A 22,136-nucleotide genomic window follows, 5' to 3' on the forward strand; every position below is an offset into this window, starting at 1 on the left:
CCATTACATACAATTATAATATGCCAATTTACAATAAAATTAAGATGGGAATTCGTCATCTCACATAAAAACATGAGGCAGGACAGTTCATTTTTCAAGTCAGACTTGTCGTTGAACCCCGTGAGCATCTCTGTCCTTCTGCTCCGCCGTCCCCAGTGTATCCTCAGGCTTTCAGGGTGGACAAAGCTGCTCTTTCTTCAGTTCCACTTTACAACTGAAGAACCTTTCCCAGAAGCCCCTTGGCTGACTTTCTTTCCTTTCTCATTGGCCAGGATGACATCACATGGCCTTCCCTAAGCCAGTTGCTAGTGAGGGAAAAGGACCGTCATGATTGGCTTATATGTACACACACACGCGCACACACGCACGCCTGGAAAGAGAAAGGAAACTGGCCGCTGAGCCTGCCTCGCTCCGTGGAAGACGTTGATCAATTGCTTCATGAAGATGATTCAGGTCACGCGCTCGGTGTCTGTGCCCTGGTCAGGAGGGACCGTTTCTCCACCCTTGGTTTCCGGTTTTCTTCTCACTTTAGTCTGCTGGGTGAAAAGTGGTTGCTTGGTTTGACATGTGATTCATTTGTCAGTGAGTTCAAGTATTTTTTTTAAATTACTTTTAGGAGGGTATTTTTTTTAAATGTATTTGAAAGAGTTACAGAGAGAGAGAGAGAGAGAGAGAGAGATCTTCCATCCAGTGGTTCACTCCCCAAATGGCCGCAATGGCTGAAGCTGCACCAATCTGAAGCCAGGAGCCAGGAGCGTCTCCAGGGTCTCCCATGTGGGTGCAGGGGCCCAGGCACTTGGGCCATCTTCCACTGCTTTCCCAGGCCATAGCAGAAAGCTAATGGGAAGTGGAGCAACTGGGACTCGAACTGGCGCCCATACGGGATGCCGGCCCTGCAGGTAGTGGTTTTACCTGCCATCCCAGAGTGCCGGCCCCTCGATTATTTTTCTTAATGATTTATATTTCCTGTAAATTTTGTGTTTAGTCTTTCTTGCCCCCCCTTTAAGGTTTATTTATTTGAGAAATAGAGGAAGGGAGAGCTAGAAAGAGATTGTCCATCTGCTGGTCACTCCCCAAATGGTCACAACAACCTGGGCTGGGCCAGGCTGAAGCCAAAAGCTAGGAGCTCCATCCTCGTCTCCCACATGGGTGCAGGGGCCCATGCACTTGGGCCATCTTCCACTGCCTGCCTTGGCACATTAGCAGGGAGATGGATGCGTGTTCTGATGTGGGATGCTGGCATCACAGGCAGCAGCTTAACCCGCTGGGCCACAGTGCGAGCCCCTTGGCCCATTTTGTAGGTAGAAATAATGTTGGCCGGTGCCGCGGCTCACTGGGCTAATCCTCTGCCTTGCGGCGCAGGCACACCGGGTTCTAGTCCCGGTTGGGGCGCCGGATTCTGTCCTGGTTGCGCCTCTTCCAGGCCAGCTCTCTGCTGTGGCCTGGGAGTGCAGTGGAGGATGGCCCAGGTGCTTGGGCCCTGCACCCCATGGGAGACCAGGGTAAGTACCTGGCTCCTGCCATCAGATCAGCGCGGTGCGCCGGCCGTGGCGGCCATTGGAGGGTGAACCAAGTCACAGCTGTATTTCTGGAAGGAGCCCATTTGACGCAGGTCCTGGGGCTGAGGGACAGCTCAGCCTGGCCGTGGGCTCTGAGGCAGACCTGGCCCGTTTCTCCTTGGACCTGGAGGTTTGTTTGGCCCACATACCTTTTGTTCCTCCACCAAGTGTGAGCTCTGAGTCATGCCGGACCCCCACCCTCGGGGAGCGCACTTCCTCTTCAGCTGGGAACAAATGACCTTCAGCCCTGTGCTTTAGTCTGCGTGGCCACCGCAGACTGCCCGGCCAGCTCACACGACGGCAGTGCATTACCTCACGGTTGTGGAGGCTGGAGGTCCTAGATTGAGGCGCTGGTGGATTTGGTTTCCAGCGAGGCCACTCCTGGCTCACCAGCCTCACTATATCCTCATGTGACCTTTTCTTGGGCATGCCTGGGAGGAACGAGAGGAAGAAGATGCTCTCTGGTGTCCGTCTCTTTCTTTTAAAGATTTATTTATTTTTGAAAGGCAGAGTTACAGAGAAGCAGAGGGAGGGGAGAGGGAGACAGACAGAGAGATCTTCCATCCACTGGTTCACTCCCCAAATGTCTGCGTGGCCAGGACGAGCCTGGAACTCCATCCGGGTCTCCCACGTGGATGGCAGGGGCCCTAGCACTTGTGCTGCCATCTGCTATTTCCCAGGTGTGTTAGCAGGGAGCTGGACTGGAAGTGGAGCAGCTGGGGCTTGAATTGGTGCTTATATAGGATGCTGGCATCGCAGGCAGCGGTTTAACCCACTGTGCCTCAATGCCATTCCCTGGTGTCTCTTTCTTTTAAGGATGCTAGTCCTATTGGATCAGGGTCCCATGCTTCTGACCTCATCTAACCTTAACTACCTCCTTAGGGCCCTGTCTCCAAATGCAGTCACACTGGGGATTATGAGTTTTAGCTCTAATGAATTGCTCTTGTGAATTTGGGGAGGATATAAACCTTTATTCTATACTATTTTACGCCTAACCCCCCAAAATTCACATCCTTCTTGCATGCAAGATACATTGATTCTAGCCCAACAGCCCCCAGCGTCTGTCTGTCTTTTAATATTTTATTTATTTATTTGAGAGGTAGAGTTACAGACTGAGAGAGAGAGAGACAAAGAGAAAGGTCCTCCATCCGCTGGTTCACTCCCCAAACAGCCGCAATGGCTGGAGCTGCGTTGATTTGACACCAGGAGCTAGGAGCTTCTTCCGGGTCTCTCACGTGGGTGCAGGGGCCCAAGGACCTGGGCCATCCTCCACTGCTTTCCCAGGCCATAGCAGAGAGCTGCATCAGAGAAGAGTAGCTGGGACATGAACCGGCGCCCCTATGGGATTCGGTGCCACAGGTGGAGGCTTAGCTTACTATGCCACAGCACTGGCTTCTTGTTATTATTTTTAAATATTTTACTTACTCATTTTATTTGAGATGTACCTCTTATCTGCTGGTTCACTGTCCAAGGCTGGGCCAGGCTAAAGCTGGGAACTGGGAACTCCATCCAAGTCTTGATGTGGGAGGCAGGAACCCAACAACCTGAGCTTTCACCGCTGCCGCCCACGATGTACATTAGCAGGAAGCCAGTCAGGAGCAGAGCCAGGGTTCACACGCAGGCGCTCTGATATGGATGTGGGCATCCCAAGCAGTGGCTTAACCTCTGTGCTAAATGCTCCCCACCAGGCTCCTCCCCCCACCGTGTTCCTTTGAACCCTGGCTCCAGGTTGACTGTGGGGGTTGAAAACTTTCCTGGCCTCTTGGAGTTGTTTTCCTGCCTGAAGGGGTTGTAGTGAGATTTAGGTAATTTCAGTTATTTGATGAGAACTCATTTTCATGTAGGGCAAAGCCAGACAATACAGCTCCACCTTCACTGCCTCCTTGCTCTTCCTCAAATACACCGATCAGGACTTCTGCACTCACTGTTCCTGCGCCTGGGGCACCGTCCCACCAGATACTCACATGGCTCCTTCCCTTACATCATACCTGAAGTATCAGTCGGATCTAGAGACCTCTGATATCCTGAATGGTTACAGCAACTCGTCACTCTTCCCGTTTTTCTTTGTTGTGTATCCTTCCTGTGTTACATTATCTACTTATTCTGTGTCTCTTCCACTAAAAGACACTCTAAAGGAGAGACTTTGTCAACTGTGTTAGTTGCTAAGTTCCCAACAGGCCTAAACCATGTACGATAACTCCTGAAGTGCTCACTTGGGGGGTGTCCGGCCAGATAGGTGGACGGCTCTCCTGGGGCCCCTGTTGCTCCATCTTGGAGCTGTTCTCGCAGGTTGGCTTCACCTTTAGACGATGAGCCCTTCCAGGCCGAGGAAGTGTACCCAGATCAGGGCAGGAGGTGCCCACTCGTGTTAACAGTAAGAAGGTTGAGACAAGTGTGGCCCCCATTCCCCCAGCTCACAGAGGTTACTGCCCTCCCAACTGGTGTGGGATTTTCCTCCTGGGCTGTGCTTTCTACCTTTCCTGCCCCTCTACCCCAGGACCTGGTATTCAGCAGGTGCCCATCATTCACTTCTTGTGTTGGGTGTGGTCAGGGGGAGTCAGGGGAGTCTGTGCTACTGTCATCCTCACCAGGGTCCCTGGGCAGCTCCTTAACCCCGAGAGGTGTGCACAGGTGTGAGGTGAGCACCCAGTAAATGATGGTTTCCTTCCTCTGCTGCCACCTGCCTCTTGGGCTTTCACCCAGCATGGGTCTTTTTTTTTTTTTTTTTTTTTTTTAATTTGAGAGGTAGAGTTAGACAGTGAGAGGGAGAGACAGGTCTTCCATCTACTAGTTCACTCCCCAAATGGCTGCAACAGCCGGAGCTGCACCATCCGAAGCCAGGAGCCAGGCGCTTCTTCCCAGTCTCCTGTGCAGGTGCAGGGGCTCAAGGACTTGGGCCATCTTCTACCGCTTTCCCAGGCCATAGCGGAGAGCTGGATGGGAAGTGGAGCAGCTAGGACTAGAACGGGTGCCCATATAGAATGCCGGCACTGCAGGTGGAGGATTAACCTACTGCGCCACAGTGCCGGCCCCCAGCATGGGTCTTAGCTACTGCCCACCCCTGTCTTGCAGCCCTGGCTTCCTCCGCACCCTGGCTGTGTGACTGTAGGAGGCCACAGGGGATTGGAGTGTCCAGGCCAGGCTTACAGTGCATCCTTCTGAGCTGGCTTCCTGTTCAGCTGTCTTTTCCTCCCAGTTTACCCAGGACAGTGGCCGTTCTCCTGCACCGGCCAGCCCGACAGTCACCTCCTGCAGAGCTTCCCTTGACCACCCCCCACAGGTGCACCTCTGCTTCCTCAGCTCGCAGCCACTGCACCTGGAGCAGGTGCCTGTCTCCCTCCTGCTGGACGGGACTGGGAGTCCTCTGAGAGCAGGGCTGGGCTTGAGTGACTGATCTTTCTATGCCCTCCCCCTCCCCCATGACCCCAGCACAGTACAGCGCCCAGCACCAGATAGGAAAGTCATAAATGTGGGCTAAGCTGAGCAAGTTCTCCTTTTCTGGGTCCAACTTTGCCCTTGGCATGGAGGGGACGAAGTCAGCAGGCTGGGTGGGGGAGTCAGAAGGTTTTCTGGAAGGTGGGGACTTGGTGATTCCCCGCTCTTTTAAGCACCCATCCTTGGTTCCAAGCAGAGAGAGAGATCTCCAATCCAGTGAATCACTCCCCAAATCCCCACAGCTGCTTAGGTTGGACCAGGGTGAAGCCAGGAGCTCAGGCCCTCCATCAGGGTCTCCTGTGCGGGTGGCAGGGGCCCAAGCATTTGATCCATCATTCGCTGCCTTCAAGAATGTATTAGCAAGACGCTGGATTGGAAGTGGAGAAGCCAGGACTCGAACTGGCAATTCAGTGTGGGACACGGGTATCCCACAGGGCAATTTAATTGTTGCTGTGCCACAACACCCACCCCTTTTAAAAAAATATATATTTATTTGAAAGGCAGAGAGGGAGAGAGAGTGGGGGGGGGGGGGAGAGCGAGAGCAAGCGAGCTCTTCCATTGCTGGTTCACCCCCAAAATGCGCTTTCAGGGCTGGGCCAGGCTGAAGCCAGGAGCCTAGAACCTGATCTAGGTCTCCCGCACCAACAGCAGGAGCCCGAGTACTTGAGCACCGCCTGCTTCCTCCCAGGGTGCACGTTAGTGGAAACTGGGATTGGAAGTGGGGCCGGGATGGAACTGCAGACCAGGGCTGTGGTGTCTCCTGGGTGCTAGTCCTGGCAGTGGTCACTGTTCATCCGCCTCGCTTGCCAGGGCAGGAAGGGGTAGCTCAGGCAGAGGGAGCTCTCAGGGTCACGCAGCCAGTGAGTTGAGGTCGGAGAGGGCTGTGGGAGGAGCCGGCCTCGTGGAGCAGGGAGCGTTCACTCCATGACGTTCCGTGACCTTGTAGTCAGGCTCCTTGCGGGAGCACTCGGGCGGCTGTTACATCTACCTAGGCCTCCCTGCCGGAGGGCTGACGCAGAAGAGTTTCTCTGTTGCTCTGATTTCCCAGAGGGTTACGCGGCCATGGCACCCCCAGGTGCGAGCCCGTGTGGGTGTGGAGGGGAATTTTGATCAGCCAGAGGTGAAGCGAGGCATCGGCATCGGAGGCTCTGGGTGGAGGTGGCAGGGTCTGATCTGTGGAGCTGAAAGACTGTGCCGTACTTAGGGAGCTCAGGGGCTGTGCAGAGGTTGGTGCTGTCGTCTAGGGATGGGCACCACCTTCAGGGAGGGATGGAGGCTGGACTGTGACCCCGGTCAAAATGGTAGGGCCCAGTGGCCAGCAGCAGCAGCACCTGTGCCCTGTGGGACCAGTGGTCAGGCCTTTGGAGGTCTCTCCACTCGCAGCTTCCCCTGTGAGCACTGGGCCATGCTGTCTGTCTCCCACTACATTTTTTTTCTTTCAGATTTATTTATTTATTTGAAAGTTGGTATTACAGAGAGAAAGAAAGAGAGGGAGAGAGAGAGAGAGAGAGAGGTCTTCCATCTGCTGATTCACTCCCCCAAATGGCTTCAATGGCTGGGGCTGCGCCAGGCTGCAGCCAGGAGCTTCCTCTGGGTCTCCCACGTGGGTACAAGGCCCAAGCATTCTCTGCTGTTTTCTCAGGCCCATTAGCAGGAGCTGGATCTGAATAGAGCAGCTGGGATATGAACTGGCACCCGTATCAGGTACCAGCTCTGCAGAAAGCAGTTTTTTTGTTTTGTTTTTTAAGATTTATTTATTTTACTTGAAAGGTGGAGTTACAGAGAGAGAGAGAGAGAGAGAGGCAGAAAGAAGAGAGATCTCCATCCGCTGGTTCACCCTGTAGATGCCCCCCCAAAGGCTGAGCTGAGTCAATCTGAAGCCAGGAGCTTCTTCCAGGTCTCCCACATGACACAGGGGCCCAAGCACTTGGGCCATCTTCCACTGGTTTCACAGGCACATTAGCAGGGAGCTGGATCTGAAGTGGAGCAGCCGGGACTTGAACCGGCGTCCGTATGGAATTAGTGGCTCTTTTCAGGCAAGCACTGGGCCTGACCCTGCCATGTTTCCCCAGGCTGAACGGGTGTGTGATGGGGTACAATTGAAGGCATCAGGCAAGAGAAGCCCGTGCAGGGCCCGGAGGAGCTGGGCTGCACAGTAGAGGGAGCTGTGAGGGCAAAGCCCAGAGGCAGGGATCACCAGCGAGCGGCCTGGGTGGCTGATGGGAGGTCTGACCACAGCCAGGGAAGCCGAGGCCCGGGAGGCTGACAGAGAGCCGGGGCCTGCTGCTGGCCTGCGGCGTCAGGATCAGAGCTGTCCTGTCTATCCCGGGACTCTCTTCAGGGCTTTTTCCAGGAGGGAGCAGTAGTGCTGGCTGACACATCGCCCCAGGATTGCTGGTTACTGATCGGTGCCTGGTGCTCACGACAGCTGTGAAGCCGTCTCCCTCCCAGGAGACTGAGGCCCAAAACTACACAGGAAATGTGAATACTGCAATCACCCCCAGATTGGAGTGCAGAGCCCTGGCGAAGCCCCTCGAGGAAGGAGGCACCTGTCAGTGCCTCATTTGTCTGCCAGGGGACCCCAGCCATTCCAGAACCGCCTGCGGCTTTCCCAGACCCACCCGGCATGGACCTGTGCACCTCACAGTGAGGACCAGGCAGTGAGCAGGTGCACCTGAGTGCATGCTGTGGCCATCCGCACCGTCTGGCATTCCTCTCCAGCTGGCTGTAGCCAGGAGTCATCACTGGGCATGGAGTGTGGGAAGGAAGTATGTCCCGGCTCAAGTCCTGCCTCTGGTGTGCGCTGCCTCATGACTGGTACCCCTGAGCTTGTTTCCCCCTTGGTAAATGGGGATGAAATGACCCCTGCCCCTGCACAGAAGGATCTCTGTGACTCCCGAGGCCAGAGCCTGGTGTCCCCTTGCCACTGTAGTTATTGGCCGTCATTATACATTCTCTGGGTGCCTCCTGCAGTCCCCTGCAGGGACCACTGAGTTTAACGGTTAAGCGCCATTCTCCCTGCAAGCGCCAGGGTGTCCTGTGCAGTGCTGGAGCCCAGGCTGTGCTTGGGAAAGAACGAGGGACTCGTGCAGCCTCGGCCCATCGAGGGCTCCACACCAGCTCCGAGTCCGTGGGGCGTGGGCGTGGAGGGCAGCAGCGTGGGCTGATTCACGTGGTCCCCCCAGGCCCAGGGAGGGTCATGGTGCCTGGGCACCCCTCCACCTGTGAAGTGGGATGAGAGTGGCTCACAAGGCTGCACGGTGGGGTGCGGGCGGCGGCACCCTCCCCCTGCTCACTGGTGGCCTGTGCTCTCTCCCCAGAGACTGATGGAGAGGCAGAAACGGAAGGCGGACATCGAGAAGGGGCTGCAGTTCATTCAGTAAGTGGTGGAGAGTGGGCGGGGCAGGAGGAGCAGGCGGGGCAGGGGCGGGCCCTCCCAAGGCCCTGCCCCCTCCAGCCCTCCTTGCTGCCGGGGCCTCCGCTGGTCCGGCTCCTGTGTGCCTGGGGGTGAGCTGGGGAGGGGCTGGCATGGCAGGGCTGTACCCCCAACCCTGGTTGCCCCTCAGCCTCATCCAGCATGCGGCTCCTTGGTGATTCTCACGCGTGTCTACATGCATCGCTTCATTAGCCAGTAGTTATGTCTCTGGCTCCATGCCGGCCTTTCACATCCACCCATCATTTTTCACAACTGCCCAGTAAAGTAGGGGACCTATTTCCATTTTGCAGATGAGAAAGCTGAGGCTCAGAGAGATTAGAAAATTTGTTAAGGTCACAGGGCTTTTGAGGGACAGCATTCTAAGCCAGGTGTGGCGACCCCAAAGCGCCTGACTCCCCGCACTCGCATCCCATGTTTGTTTTTGCTGTTTCCCTGTTTCCCTGATGCTCGTGATGCGTGGGCTCCTTGGCCCCGTCTTGCGTGGGCCTGCTCCACGGCCCTGGAGATACGCACCTTGGCCATTCTGTCTTCACAGTTGTGTGTTCTTTTTCTCAAACAAGGCTCCCCATAAAATTGAAATTTGTCTCTACATACCCTTTTAATTGGTTTTAAAGATTTATTTATTTGAAATTTATTTGAAAGTCAGAATGACAGAGGCAGGGAGAGGCAGAGAGAGAGAGAGAGAGAGAGAGAGAGAGAGATCGACAGATCGACATCTTCCATCTCCTGGTTCCCCCCTCAAATGCCTGCAATAGCCGGGGCTGGGCCAGGCTGAAGCCGGGTGCTGGGAACTCAGTGTGGGTGGCAGGGACACAAGTACTTGAGCCCTCAACCTGCTGCCTTCCAGGTTGTGCCTTAGCAGGAAGCTGGAGTCAGGAGCAGGTACTCTGGCACGGGATGTGGGTGTCCCAGGCGGCATCTAACAAACACTTGCCCCCAGTCTCACTATTTCCCCCACTCCAGCACTGTTTTTGCACACATGTACTTCATGTGCTTAGCAAGCCTCGGTGGGCACCTCTGGGCACAGAGCACTGTGGGAGCCGTTAAGTGAATTTGGACAGGTGGATTGGCACTGGCTTGCAGAGGGCCCTAAGTACCAGGCTAAAATGTCTTTTACAACGTGGATGTCTCCGACAGATGAGGCGCAGCTTGGAAGAGGAGAGGCTGGAGACAAGCTAGAAGGACAGTGATGGGGGCCTGGCTGGGCAGGGTGGCCACAGGAGGGACAGACACGTGCAGCAGTCCTGGTCTCTGGCGGGGGATGATGCCAAGTCCCCACGCAATATCAGGGACACCTCACACGCATCCGCACACATACACCATGCGCACACAGGCCCAGGGCCTCCTGCCCCTCCTCTCACGCTGCTTCTCCTCACTCACTCAGGATGCTGCTGTCCAGGAGCAGGTGGCAGCTCTGGGCAAAGAGCAAGCCCCAGGCTCCCTCTGACGCTGTCTGACCTTGGGCATGTCACTGCCCTACCCTGAGTGTCTGTGAAGTGAGGGACCAGGAGACAAGCCCAGGTTCCCTTCAGCTCAGCCACGGCGCCCGACACGCGGGTCTCAGTTCTCCTGGCCGACATTTTCTTCCCTACGGAGTGGTGTGATGTCGCCATGGGAGAGAGGAGGCTGCTGCAGATCCCGCCTAATTTGATGAGTCTGGCACGAGGGCTAGACAGGCTCAGAGTAGACCTGGCACTGGAACCGGCGAGAGACTGAGGGGCCTGGGGCAGACTCCTGGTGCCTCAGCTCCCATCGACTCCAGTTCTGACTTTGGCTTACTGAGGGCGTGGTTACTCCCGAGGCCCGCTTTGCCTTTGCCGTCCCCACTGCTCCTGGTACAGGAGCCCCTGCCCCTTCCTCTTTCTGGCACTGAGCTACAGCCTGGGCCAGCATCGGCTCTGCAGGCCAGAGGCTGGTTTCCCTCTTCCCGCGTTTTTCCAGCCCTGGGGCCCGAGGTGGGGCCTTCATAAGGCTGGGAGCCCTGGGCTCACCAAGACCTTGCATCCCTCTCTTCCTGCTAGGTCGACACTACCCCTAAAGCAAGAGGAGTATGAGGTGAGTGTCGGCTGCCGGGCTGGCTGAGGGTGGAGGTGCAGGGCGGAGTCTCCAGAGCAGAGGGATGTGGAGGCTGGGCCTGCTGGAGAAACCCCCTGAGCCCCCCGTGCGCCCTCCCCCAACAGGCCTTCCTGCTCAAGCTGGTGCAGAATCTGTTTGCGGAGGGCAATGACCTGTTCCGGGAGAAGGACTATAAGCAGGCCCTGGTGCAGTACATGGAGGGGCTGAACGTGGCCGACTACGCAGCCTCCGACCAGGTGGCCCTGCCCCGGGAGCTGCTGTGCAAGCTGCACGTCAACAGGGCGGCCTGCTACTTCACCATGGTGAGCCCAGCCCCCGCTCTGCCGGCGTGGCCCCCGGGGCACCCAGCGAGCCCAGTTCGAATCTCACCTTCTGCTGCTGTAGCTACACGGCAGATTGACCTGGAGAGCTTTTAGAAGTACTTACATGTAATGAAAAGTTTTGGAAAAACCAATCCTGGTGCCCCTAACCTTGCCACAGATGGATTAAGTAAGAATCCTAGGGTGACCTGGACATCGGTGGGAGTCTCCACCTGTCCCCGTCCTCCATCCCAGCCTCCCTCTCCTGTCCCACACCCTCAGGCCCTCACTCTGTCTTCCCAGACTTCCAGTCTCCTCCTCCTCCTCCTCCTCCTGCAGAGCTCTGGCCTCCTGCTCCTCCCTGCCCTGCTCTCTGCTGGCCCAGTCATTCCTCGAGTCCTGTGAGAGTCTCTGCTGGGGGCTCTCAGAGGGTCCGGGAGCTCGTCTGCAGGCCGGGGTGGGCTCGGCTGGCCAGTGAGTCTCCAGATGCTGGGTTGACCCTTCACACTGGGCTGCGGGGCCGTGATCTCACTTCCCAAGGGGCCCTCGCTCTCAGCCCCGTGGCATCTGAACCAAAGGCAGGTGTGCAGATAGACGCGCTCGAGTGACCAGGCCCTTGATCTGAGCCTGACCCCAAATGCTCCCTGCTCTCTCCAGCCTGTCCTGACCCCACCCTTAGCGCCCAGGGAAGAGCCACCTGCACAGCCCGAGGTGGGGCAGGAGGCCCAGGGGAGGGCCGTACAGGTGCTGACCTGTGGGCTGCCTGCCCCTCTCTGCAGGGCCTGTATGAGAAGGCACTGGAGGACAGCGAAAAGGCGCTGGGCCTGGACGGCGAGAGCATCCGGGCTCTGTTCCGCAAAGCGCGCGCCCTCAACGAGCTGGGACGCCACAAGGAGGCCTACGAGTGCAGCAGCCGCTGCTCCCTCGCCCTGCCCCACGTGAGTGCAGCCCTGCGTCCACGCCCGGGCGGCTCCTGTGCAGGCCCCACACCCTCCGCTCTGGCCCTCCCTTGGGCCACGCCACCCCGGCTTTCTGAGCCTCGGCTCCCTCCCCGGTGACGAGGAGCTGCAGATGCGGTGGGGGCACCAGCTGATGTTCTCTGAGCCCTGACTCTGCGCTGGGTGTGTTAACTCTGTCCTCGCGGCAACCCTGGGAGGCGGCTGCTGTTACTACCCCTGTTTTAAATGGGACGGAAACAGGAAAGGCAGGAACTTACCCAGGTCGCAACAGCCAGGGGGTGGCAGAGCTGAGGTTTGAACCCAGCCCGCTTCTTGAGCTGGGGCTCTTCCCTTCTGCATCATAAGAACATGGGGTTTCAGGGTTGAAAGGGGGCCGGGGTCCTGATGTTGGGGCTGCCACTGGGTGGGAAAGAGACTATGGGAAATGAGCGATAGAGAATGTGTAAGCTGTCCCCTACTACCTGCTCACGGTTGGACACGTGCCCTTCCTCCATTTATCTGTCCACGTAACAGTGTAATAGTGTAACAAGTGTAATAGTGTAACAAGTGTCCCTTAACTCCCCATGTATCTGTCCACTTCAATATATTACTGAGTGCCCACAGGGTACCCAGATCAGTACCCTTAGGGACCTACAGCTCACTGGAGACAGTGGGAACAGCCCTAGGGTTAGACTTTGCTCCCCTGACCCCCAGTGTGACCTTGAGCAATGCACTTCCTGTCTCTGCGTATCAGCTCAGAACTATGAAGTGTCCTTCTTACTTCATCCCTGAAATAATGGTTGGGAAAAGGTACATGCTGCCCAGGAGTGGTCAGGATCCAGGAGGGCTCCCTGGAGGAGATGGGCACATGTAGGGCTGGAAGAAGCAAGAAGGGTTTGGGTGGGCAGAGCGGAGGGCAGCACTGTGCACAGTGAGCAAAGATGTGGGTGCAGGAGATCTGGCCTGGGTCTGCTGCCCACCAGCCGTGGGACCCTTGCCGTGGCTTAGCCTCTGGTAGCCTTGGTTTACTGCCCGGTCAAATGGGACGGCAGTGCAGCACACATTACAGAGCCGTGCTGAAGGTAGGATCAGAGCCAGGCAGTTAGCACAGTGGCCAGACACGCTGAACATTCAGGATTTGTTAGCTGTTGTCGCTCTGTGGCTTGCTTGTGTTCGTCTGGCCTCCCTAATTCAGGTGAGTTCCAAACCGGAAACCACCTTTCTGACAATAGCCCCTGACCCCATCGCATTTCACAGCGACCACAGCAGCCCACTGTGTACTCACCCGTGAGAGGGACAGGGTAGTGCTGTCCCCACTCCAGCCCACCGGAGAGGGCTGGTACACTGCTGAGCCAAGGACTGGGCATCTGTCCTAGGGAACACCTCTTCTCCCAGTCTTCGCTGGGCACATACTGACTGAGCCCCTGTTCCAGGCTGGGCGCTGGGCGCCTCGGACCCAGGCGCTGGCCTCCGGGGCTCTTCAGGAGTGAAGGTTGCCGCAGTATCCCTTGTCCTTGGTGCCTTGGACCAGGGTGTGGCCCTGATCGTTTGTCTACTGACTGACTGATGCCCTCAAGTAGACTGGAATCCCCATGTGACCTGGGTCCCGTCTGTTCTGTTCACTGCGGTGTCACTCGCCCCTGGCCTCGTGCCTGGCGCTGAGTGCATCAGCATATGGGGGGGGGGGGCACAAGGGTCACTAGGCTACCCCACATCCTTGTTTGTTGGGCCTCATGACCCACGTGTCCTCGCTGGTCAGTGCTTCCAAGACACTGGTGATAGAAGAAAGGTGGAGGACAGCAGGTATAACATCGTCCCATTTATGTAAAAACAGAGAGAGAGAGAGAGAGAGAGAGAGAGAGAGAGAGAAAAGGCCCATAAAACAGAACGAAGTGTTCCCGTAGGTCTGCGTGTGTATGCTCCCAGAAAGGGTCTGCAACAAAGCACATCAGGTCAACAAAGCACTGGGACCCTCTGCTGAGGAGCCGACGATGAGAGGGGGCGACCCAGGAGCACCTGCTCGCTCTGCTACAGTGACACTGTTACATGCTGACTGCAGAAATAAAAAGATGAGGGTGGACTTGGGCTTAGCCATTAAGATGACACTCGAGACAACTGTACCCTGTATGACAGTGCCTGGCCCTGAGTCCTGGTTCCTGACTCCAGCCACCTGGCGGTGCAGAGCCTGCGAGGCAGCAGTGAGTGCTCAGGTGACCGGGTTCCCGCCTCCCACGTGGGAGACCTGGATTGAGTTCCCAGCTCCTGGCTTCAGCCATGGCCCAGCCCCAACTGTCGCAGGCATTTGGGGAGTGAACCAGCAAGTGGAAGCTGTCTGTCTGTCTGTCTTATCTTTTTCTCTGTGTGTGCACCTCAAATGAAAAATAAATAAATGAAAGAAAAATAAAAAGATAATATTAAAACAGAAACATGAGGTTGGCGCTGTGGCATAGTGGGTAAAGCCGCCGCTGCAATGCTGGCATCCCACATGGGCGCTGGTTCTAGTCCAGGCTGCTCCGCTTCCAGTCCAGCTCCCTGCTAATGTGCATGGCAAAGCAGCAGAAGATGGCCCAAGTGCTTGGGCCCCTGTACCCATGTGAGAGACCAAGATGAAGCTCCTGGCTCCTGGCTTCAGCCTGGCCCAGCCCCAGCCATTGCAGCCATTTGGGGAGTGAACCAGCAGATGGAAAATCTCTCTCTCTCTGCCTCTGCCTCTGCCTCTCCCTCTCTGGAACTCTGCCTTTCAAATAAATAAATCCTTTTTAAATTATTTGACAGAGTTATAGACAGTGAGAGAGAGAGAGACAAAGAGAAAGGTCTTCCTTCCATTGGTTCACCCCCAAAATGGCCGCCACGGCTGGCGTGCTGCACCGATCCGAAGCCAGGAGCCAGGTACTTCCTCCTGGTCTCCCATGTGAGTGCAGAGGCCCAAGCACTTGGGCCATCCTCCACTGCCCTCCCAGGCCACAGCAGAGAGCTGGACTGGAAGAGGAGCAACTGGGACTAGAACCCGGTGCCCATATGGGATGCTGGTGCCACAAGCGGAGGATTAACCAAGTGAGCCACAGTGCTGGCCCCAATAAAATAGATCTTAAAAATGTAGAAACAAATTCAGCCTTTTCCCTCTCCCAAAATAAAAGGGAAAACAAAAGTGTGGGTTCGAGGCACCAACCTCCCACGTCTCTGGCTGAGTGTTGTGGGAAAGCCAGGTTCACTTCCAGAGGCCTCCCTCTTGTCTGTAATGTGGGGCAGCCATGTCCCCCACACGCCTCAAGGCTACACAAGTGTCTGGGGCACAGCTCTGGGAGCCAGGGCAGGCTAAGCCACCAACCCCGTGTCTTCCCAGGATGAAAGTGTCACTCAGCTTGGTCAGGAGCTGGCTCAGAAGCTTGGGCTGCGAGTGCGGAAGGCATATAAGAGGCCCCAGGTAGGTGGGCATCGTGCCCTGGGGAGGGCGGGGGTGCCGGTGAGGAGGGGTGGGGGGAGGGTGGATGTGGGTGGCCAGAGACAGGTTAGGATGGAGGGTAGTGACAGCAGGTGGACTCCGTCTCTTGGCTGAATGCTGTGGAGTGACTGCAGAGCCTTGTGGGAAAGGAAAGAGCAGCCAAGGCTTCCAGCTCATCCAAGATGCCAGGTCTCCCTCCCCCGCCCTGGCTGACTTCAACGCCCCTGGTGATGGCCTGAGATGATGCTGGCGTCCTTTAGCCCGCTGTTCTCAGGTTACCCCCGAACGGTGCATCTCTGAAACTCCAGTGTCCGCTTGGCTCGTTCAGGCTCACGTATGTTCATTTGGCGCCTACCGTGTGCCAGGAAGCCACATGCAGTGAAGCGTGGGGCTCCAGAGCCTCAGCCGTGACCCTGGGCAAGTTAGGTCATCGCTGTCCACCTCGGTTTCCTCACCTGCAAGACAGGGGCGGTTGTGCCGGTCTCAGAGGGCTTGCGGGAGGAGTAACACGGGAGGATGTTGGGATAGCACCTGGGACAGTGCCTGACACAGTAGGACCAGGTGTGTGGAGGAGGAAGACCCAGAGAGACAGGGCAGGGAGCCGTGGAGGCCACACGTGTGCAGGCATCTCTCCAATCTTCCTCCTTCTCCCACCTCTGGCAGGAATTGGAAACCTTTTCTCTGCTCAGTAACGGCACCGCGTCTGGCGTGGCAGATCAGGTAGGACTGGGACTGGAGCCCCACACCCCTCCCCAGCCCTGTGCCAGCCTGCCTTGCTTCGTCCATCGTGAGAGCTTGGGTGTAAACAGCCTCAGGCCGCGAGAAGGTTCACCCGTCCCCACAACCTCGCTGGGCCCCCGCCACGTTCACGAGGTCAGGACTGGTCAGTTACGGAGGGCGGGTGAGGAGCCCAAGCAGAACAGACAACATGACAGAAGGGCCCAGGTCAGGCTTGTGTCTGTCCCTCACGCTCACACGCTGTCGCTGACACTCAGTCACACTCACACACACTGTGACAGACACTCCCATGCTCTCTGATTCGCACACAGTGATGCACACACACATGCTCACACTGTCTCACACTTATATTCCCACACACTGATACACACACACACACACACACACACACACACACCCCGAGGGACCCCTCCTCTTTACCCCCGTACTTCAGGTGCTTGCTATGGTGACCGCAGCTCCCCGATGCAGCGTGATGGCCGTGGTTTGTGTGGTCTATCTGATGCCCGTTTTCCCTGTGCACTCCCTGGGCAGGCCAAGGGTGTGGGAAGGCAGCTCCCAATGGGGGTGAGGCTGGAGAAGTGCTTGAGGGGGGTCAAGGTCAAGGCAGGCCCTGCGTCAGCATCCCCACTCCATACAGCAGTCCCGTCCCCAAGGCTGAACGTGAGGTTCTGGCCTGGCTTCTGGGAGGTCAGCGCCGAGTGGGTCACCCTGACTGCGGCCGCTGAGTCCCAGGTGCAGATGGCTCGTGTGTGTGTGTGTGTGTGTGTGTGTGTGTGTTGGGGGGGGGGATCTGGTCCTTCCCTGCCCTCTGCAAGAACACAGAGGGGGAAGGGTCACTCAGAGCCTCACCAGGAAAGCAAACCTTGAGCTGGATGGGGAAGGAGTCAGCGAGGAGGGGAGGTGGGGAGGAGGGTCAGGGCAGAGCAGTGACCTGCGCCCCAGCCTGGAGGGGGAGCGTGGGGGCTGCTGGAGGAGACACCCAGTCCAGCAGGCTGACCTCCTGCTGGCCCCGCACCTGCTAGACAGGTGGAAAGCAACCGCCCGTGGGCCGGCCTTGCTGGGCCCTTCTCAGTCATGGAGCCCTGTGTCCTGAGAACAGTTCCTGTCTCCTCCTGTCACAGAGAAGGGCAGGGACTCGGCCGGGTCACAGAGCAGCCCAGGCCTAGCTTTCTGTCCAGCTGAAGGCTCCTGGAGACAGCAGGATCCCTCCTCCAGCTGCTCCCCCCTTCTCTGCTTCCTAGGGAGCTTGGGGCTATAGGTGGGGGGTGGGACGCTGATGGAGGCAGTGGGCATTTTTGTCTTTAAGCTACAAACTCGGTAACGCCCTTCCCCAGCCCTCCCCTGGGTGTGGAGCCCACCTGGGACTTGTGGGGACATCCCCTGCCGCTGCTCCCATGCCGACAGCTTGTTTGCTACACACACACACACCCCACCTGCCCTGGCCAGTGCGCCGCCAGCCCCATGCTGGGCACGGCAGGGAGGGAACCCACATGTGTGAGGTGTGTGAGGCTGCGGAGCTCCCTGGCACCAGTCGCCAGCACGGCCCCTGCACTGAGTCTGCCTGACCTCCCTCCCCGCCCTTGTCCTTTTCCACAGGGAACTTCCAATGGATTGGGGTCCATAGATGACATCGAAACAGGTAGTGTCCCTGAGAGGGGAGGGGGAGAGGTGGGCCCCAAGGTGAGGGGTCAGCTCCTCATCCCCAAGGCCCTGGGAGGTCAGGCAAGTCAAGTCCACTGTGTGCCTGCCCTGCGAGGCCTGGGATGGACTGAGGAGGGGAGGGGCACTCCAGGCCTCCCCCACTGGGAGTCCACCCTTCAGAGGCCCCCTTCCCCCTCCTCTTGCTCACTGAAAAGTGTCCCATGCAGAGAGCATTGAAGAGGCTGGGTGATGTCTAGGCACTGAGCTGGGGCAGTTGGGGGAACACCATAGGACTAGATGACCCCCCCCCCAGGCTCTGGGCCACCATCCTTGCCTGCTACTGTGCCCCTCTGCTGGGGCAGGCCCATGGGGAGGCCCTGGTCACCTCCATTCCCACCAGGCTGCTGAGCCCATCTCCCATCCACAGACTGCTACGTGGACCTGCGAGGCTCCCCGGCTCTCCTCCCCTCCACCCCCTCGATGCCCCTGTTCCCTCATGTCCTGGACCTGCTGGCCCCCCTGGACAGCAGCATCAGGGCCCTCCCCGGCACGGAGAGCCTGGACGACTTCTCGGATGGGGATGTCTTTGGTCCAGAGCTGGACACCCTCCTGGACTCGCTGGTGAGCCACACCGCCCTCCTGCCCCTCAAGCCCTGATCCCACCGGGTACCGTGCTGTCCTGTGAGGGGTGGGGGAGGGCCCTGTCTCCACATCACACTTGGGGAAACTGAGGCCCAGGGGGATAGAAAAGAAGCTGCAGAACAGACCCCCCGGGGAAGGGCTGTGAGGAGCCCCAGCTCTGCCTCCTGGGGCAGCTTAGGGCCGAGCTGCACCCAGGGGCAGAGTGCCCAGTTTTGCCCAGGTCTGGTGGTCGCCTCCTCTGACCCCACTCCGTCCCCACCCGCAGTCTCTGGTCCAGGGTGGCCTGCCCGGCGGCGGCGTGCCTAGTGAGTTGCCCCAGCTGATACCCGTGTTTCCCGGCGGGACCCCGCTGCTGCCACCCGTGGTGGGCGGCTCCATCCCCGTCTCCAGCCCACTGCCCCCTGCCTCCTTTGGCCTCGTCATGGACCCCTCCAAGAAGCTGGCCGCCTCTGTGCTGGACGCCCTCGACCCCCCAGGCCCCACACTGGACCCCCTGGACTTGCTGCCCTACTCGGAGACCCGACTAGACGCCCTTGAAAACTTCGGGTCAACCCGCAGCTCCCTGGACAAGCCCGACTCCTTCCTGGGTGAGGCCTGGGTGGGCACGTGTGTCCCCCACCCCCTGACACTTTGCATGGGGCTGGCACATCTCTAGTCTCTGGAGAGTGGAGGCAGAATTAGCTCTGACCCCGTGGCGGCCAAGGTCACGTGTTCCTGTTGTGTTGTGCTCAGTGCAGGACTGAGGCCTAAGCCAGTGGCGTCTTGTTCAGGATCAAAGAGAGCAGAGCTGGGATAGTTATGGATCCAGTTGCCTAGTCTAGGGCTGTCTGCCCACCCTCTTGGGCCCTGGGGGCCCCACAGGGATGATCCTGAGGCTGGGGGCAGGCAGAAGCCACAGGCCCCTTGGTGCTGGTGGGACTGGCTTGTGGGTGGGCAGTCAGACCTTAGCCCAGGGAGACTTCCTGGAGGAGGTGATGGCTGGGCAGGATCCTGAAGAAGTCCATCTGTTGGGCATATGGTGCCAGGGCACTGGCCTGGCATGTATAGGGGCCGGCCGGTGACCAGCGCAGTTGCTGCAGGGGAGTGTTGGCTGGAATGCTGGTCTCAGGGACCTAGGAACCAAGCGCAGGAGTTGGGGGCCGTGGGAGCCTCAGAAGGTTTAAGCAAGAGCTGGACGCTTGGACTGGGAGCCTCTGCCGCAGGGCAGTGGCCGAGAGGGTGGAGAGGTCGGCACAGCCTGAAGGCCTCTCTGAGCCAGAAATGCATGAGCGGAGGCCTGGGGAGGCCTCTGCTGCCTGCAGGTCCAGCCCTGGTGACCCTTGTGTCTTCTCCCTGCCCAGAGGAGACCAACTCGCAAGACCACCACCCCCCAAGCAGTACTCAGAAACCAGCCCCATCAGTGAGTACCTTGGGGACCCCATGGCCAAGCCCTCCTGGGAAAGGGGTAGGGGGTGAACCCCCTGCATGGGGTCAGGTGATACAAGGAGAGGCACCCACAGAGTGGACAGGCCAGAGCTGGGCTAGCCCTTCTCCCCCAGCTGCCTGCTGGGAGAGCACACAGCAGGCCTCGTCCACCCTTGCAGGTGGCCAGGGACATCCAGGCTCAGAGAGGTTAAGTGACTGCCCAGGGTTCATCGTTGGTCTCCAAACTCAGGAGGCTGACCGGCAGCAGGGCAGCCTTACCCTGACCTCAGCCTGGGCTCCAGCTGTGTGGCCCCAGGGAAGTCACCTCATCTCTAAATCTCACCTTCCTCCCTGTCTGCTGATGGCCTGGCCTTGGGGTTTGTTTGGTGTGGGGGGAGTGCGTGCAGAGGCTCCAGTCAGACCACTCCTGCCTTCACCCAAGGAGTGGTTCTGGGCTGGGATCACCGTCACCCACTAGCCTAGGGGCTTGAGGCCAGGAGCATCCTGATATTCGGGGCTCCTGGGTAATAAGGGTTGGGAACATCCTAGGTTCTTGTTCTACTCTTGGGTGGGATGGGGGCTTCCTGGAGCAGCCCCCCACCTCTAGTGCCCAGCCTGGCCCTGGCGGTTCCAGCCATCACCCAGGGCCCAAACCGACCACCCCTTCCCCTCACAGCCAGAGCCCTCCATGCCCAACACGGCCTTGCTCATCAAGAACCCCTTGGCGGCCACCCACGAGTTCAAGCAGGCCTGCCAGCTCTGCTACCCCAAGACAGGTAACGCTGCCCCGCCAGCTGCCTCCCCCCGCCCCAGGGGCCCAGCGTGAAGGAACCCAGGGCATCAGCTGGAAGAGAGTGTGGGGAATGAAGGGGTGAGCACCCGTCAGCCTGCCCTCTGCCAGGCCCCGTCTTCACTGTTCTAGAAACAGCGAGTCGGGAAGTGGTAGGAAGCGGGTGGAGGGAGAGAGTGGGCTCCTTGGAGGGGTCTCCCACAGCACTGGGGCCCCCTGGCTCTGAGGCACGTGGGTGCTCGGGAGAGGGCAGGGGAGCCCATCCCTGCACCCTGCCCGGGCCCACCAGCCGTCGCCCTCGTCCTCCCTGCCCACAGGCCCCAGGGCCGGCGACTACGCCTACCGCGAGGGCCTCGAGCACAAATGCAAGCGGGACATCCTGCTCGGCCGCCTCCGGAGCTCCGAGGACCAGGCCTGGAAGCGGATCCGGCCTCGGCCCACCAAGACCAGCTTCGTGGGCTCCTACTACCTGTGCAAAGGTGGGTGGGCCGTGGCAGGAGCCGGCAGCACAAGCAGAGCCCAGCTCCCCCCACCCCCATACCAACTGCCCCTCCACTCCTCCTAAAAGTACACAGAGCAGGTGTAGTTTCCACGGCACAAGTGGGAGCTGAGGGGGCTCCCGGGGCCCATCAAGGCCAAGTGCAATCAAAGTAAATAGGCATCTCCTGCCCTGGATGGCTCTCTGGACAGGTGGGGGACCTCCGTGCCTGTGTCCTCCAGCTGGCTACAGCCAGTGTGTGGAGAGCCAGTTCTGTTAGCCTTCCAGGTCCCACAGGGCTGCTGGGAGGAGGGGAAAGAAGTGGCGTGTGTGCTCAGGGCTCCGTGAACTTCGGCTCTTCTCAGCTGCACGTTGCTATCATTGTCCTCACTCTGGCTCGTGTCAGTTGCGTTGGTGTTGAACAGACACTCGTCACCTGCCTCACTGGCTTTCCTCTGTTCCCCACCCTGGCTCCTTGGGCCAGTCTGCTCTGCCGTCGGCTCTGCAGGAATCAGGAGGTTGTTCACACCTTGGAGTGCTCACTGTCGTGCCTCCTTAACAACTCTGAGTTAAGAAGTTGAGGCTTTAAGAATCCACCCCAGGCTCTGCCTTTGTCCCTGCACCCAGCCCAGGACCTTGGGTCTCCCAGGCCTTCTGGACCAGCTCGAGCCTGGCTGGTTCCAGGTCGTCTGACCTCTGCCCTCCTAGGTCTCCATCAGACCACTGCCTGTAGCCGTGGGATAAGTCCAGATTCCACACTGAGGCGTATGAGTGCCCACATCCACCTCCTACTCCCTCTGTCCCAACCATTCCCAAAACACACTGTGCCCTTTGGCCTCTGCTCCATCTCTGTAAGTGCACCTGGTCTTGGGAAGCCTTCCCTGCACTGCCCCTACCCCGTCGCCTCCAGAAACACTCCCCTGTGCCCCTGGGTGCCTAGAGCCTGCGGGGGGGGGGGGGGGACAGCACAGGGCAGACAGAGAGCAGGTCCCACCCCGGAGGTGCAGGTTTCCAGATTCTAAGCCTGCTTCCCCTTCTGCAAAGACCCCCACCCCCACTCGTTGCCCACAACAAGCCCGCGTCCCTTGCTTATGGAGAAGCCCGTTGTGGGGGCAGGCGCTGGGTGCGGTGGGTCAGATGCCATTTGGGATGCTTGCCTCCTGTATCGGGGCTCCTGGTTTCAGTCCTGGCTCTGCTTCTGGTTCCTTCTTCCTGATGGTGTGCACTCTATGAAGCAGCAGGTGCTTGGGTCCCTGCC

General features: G+C 58.5%; 1 protein-coding gene across 2 annotated transcripts in view; it reads left to right on the forward strand.

Annotated features, from left to right (window-relative positions):
• Positions 1-22,136, forward strand: part of ZC3H7B (zinc finger CCCH-type containing 7B) — a 52,501-nt gene that overhangs the window by 17,557 nt on the left and 12,808 nt on the right. The window contains exons 1-13 of one of the 2 annotated variants that reach the window (XM_051834009.2): positions 3,779-7,640; positions 8,315-8,373; positions 10,452-10,485; positions 10,611-10,808; positions 11,585-11,743; positions 15,087-15,167; positions 15,849-15,905; positions 17,520-17,562; positions 17,992-18,185; positions 18,472-18,793; positions 19,547-19,605; positions 20,287-20,386; positions 20,718-20,879. In XM_051834009.2, the coding sequence (XP_051689969.1) occupies positions 8,321-8,373; positions 10,452-10,485; positions 10,611-10,808; positions 11,585-11,743; positions 15,087-15,167; positions 15,849-15,905; positions 17,520-17,562; positions 17,992-18,185; positions 18,472-18,793; positions 19,547-19,605; positions 20,287-20,386; positions 20,718-20,879 (1,462 nt within the window). In that variant the 5' untranslated portion in view covers positions 3,779-7,640; positions 8,315-8,320. Of the gene's footprint in view, positions 1-3,778; positions 7,641-8,314; positions 8,374-10,451; positions 10,486-10,610; positions 10,809-11,584; positions 11,744-15,086; positions 15,168-15,848; positions 15,906-17,519; positions 17,563-17,991; positions 18,186-18,471; positions 18,794-19,546; positions 19,606-20,286; positions 20,387-20,717; positions 20,880-22,136 lie in introns of those variants that run through there. The other variant, XM_008275171.4, reaches the window with a different exon arrangement.

This window comes from Oryctolagus cuniculus, chromosome 11, assembly GCF_964237555.1.
Source record: "Oryctolagus cuniculus chromosome 11, mOryCun1.1, whole genome shotgun sequence".
NCBI classification, from domain to species: domain Eukaryota; kingdom Metazoa; phylum Chordata; class Mammalia; order Lagomorpha; family Leporidae; genus Oryctolagus; species Oryctolagus cuniculus.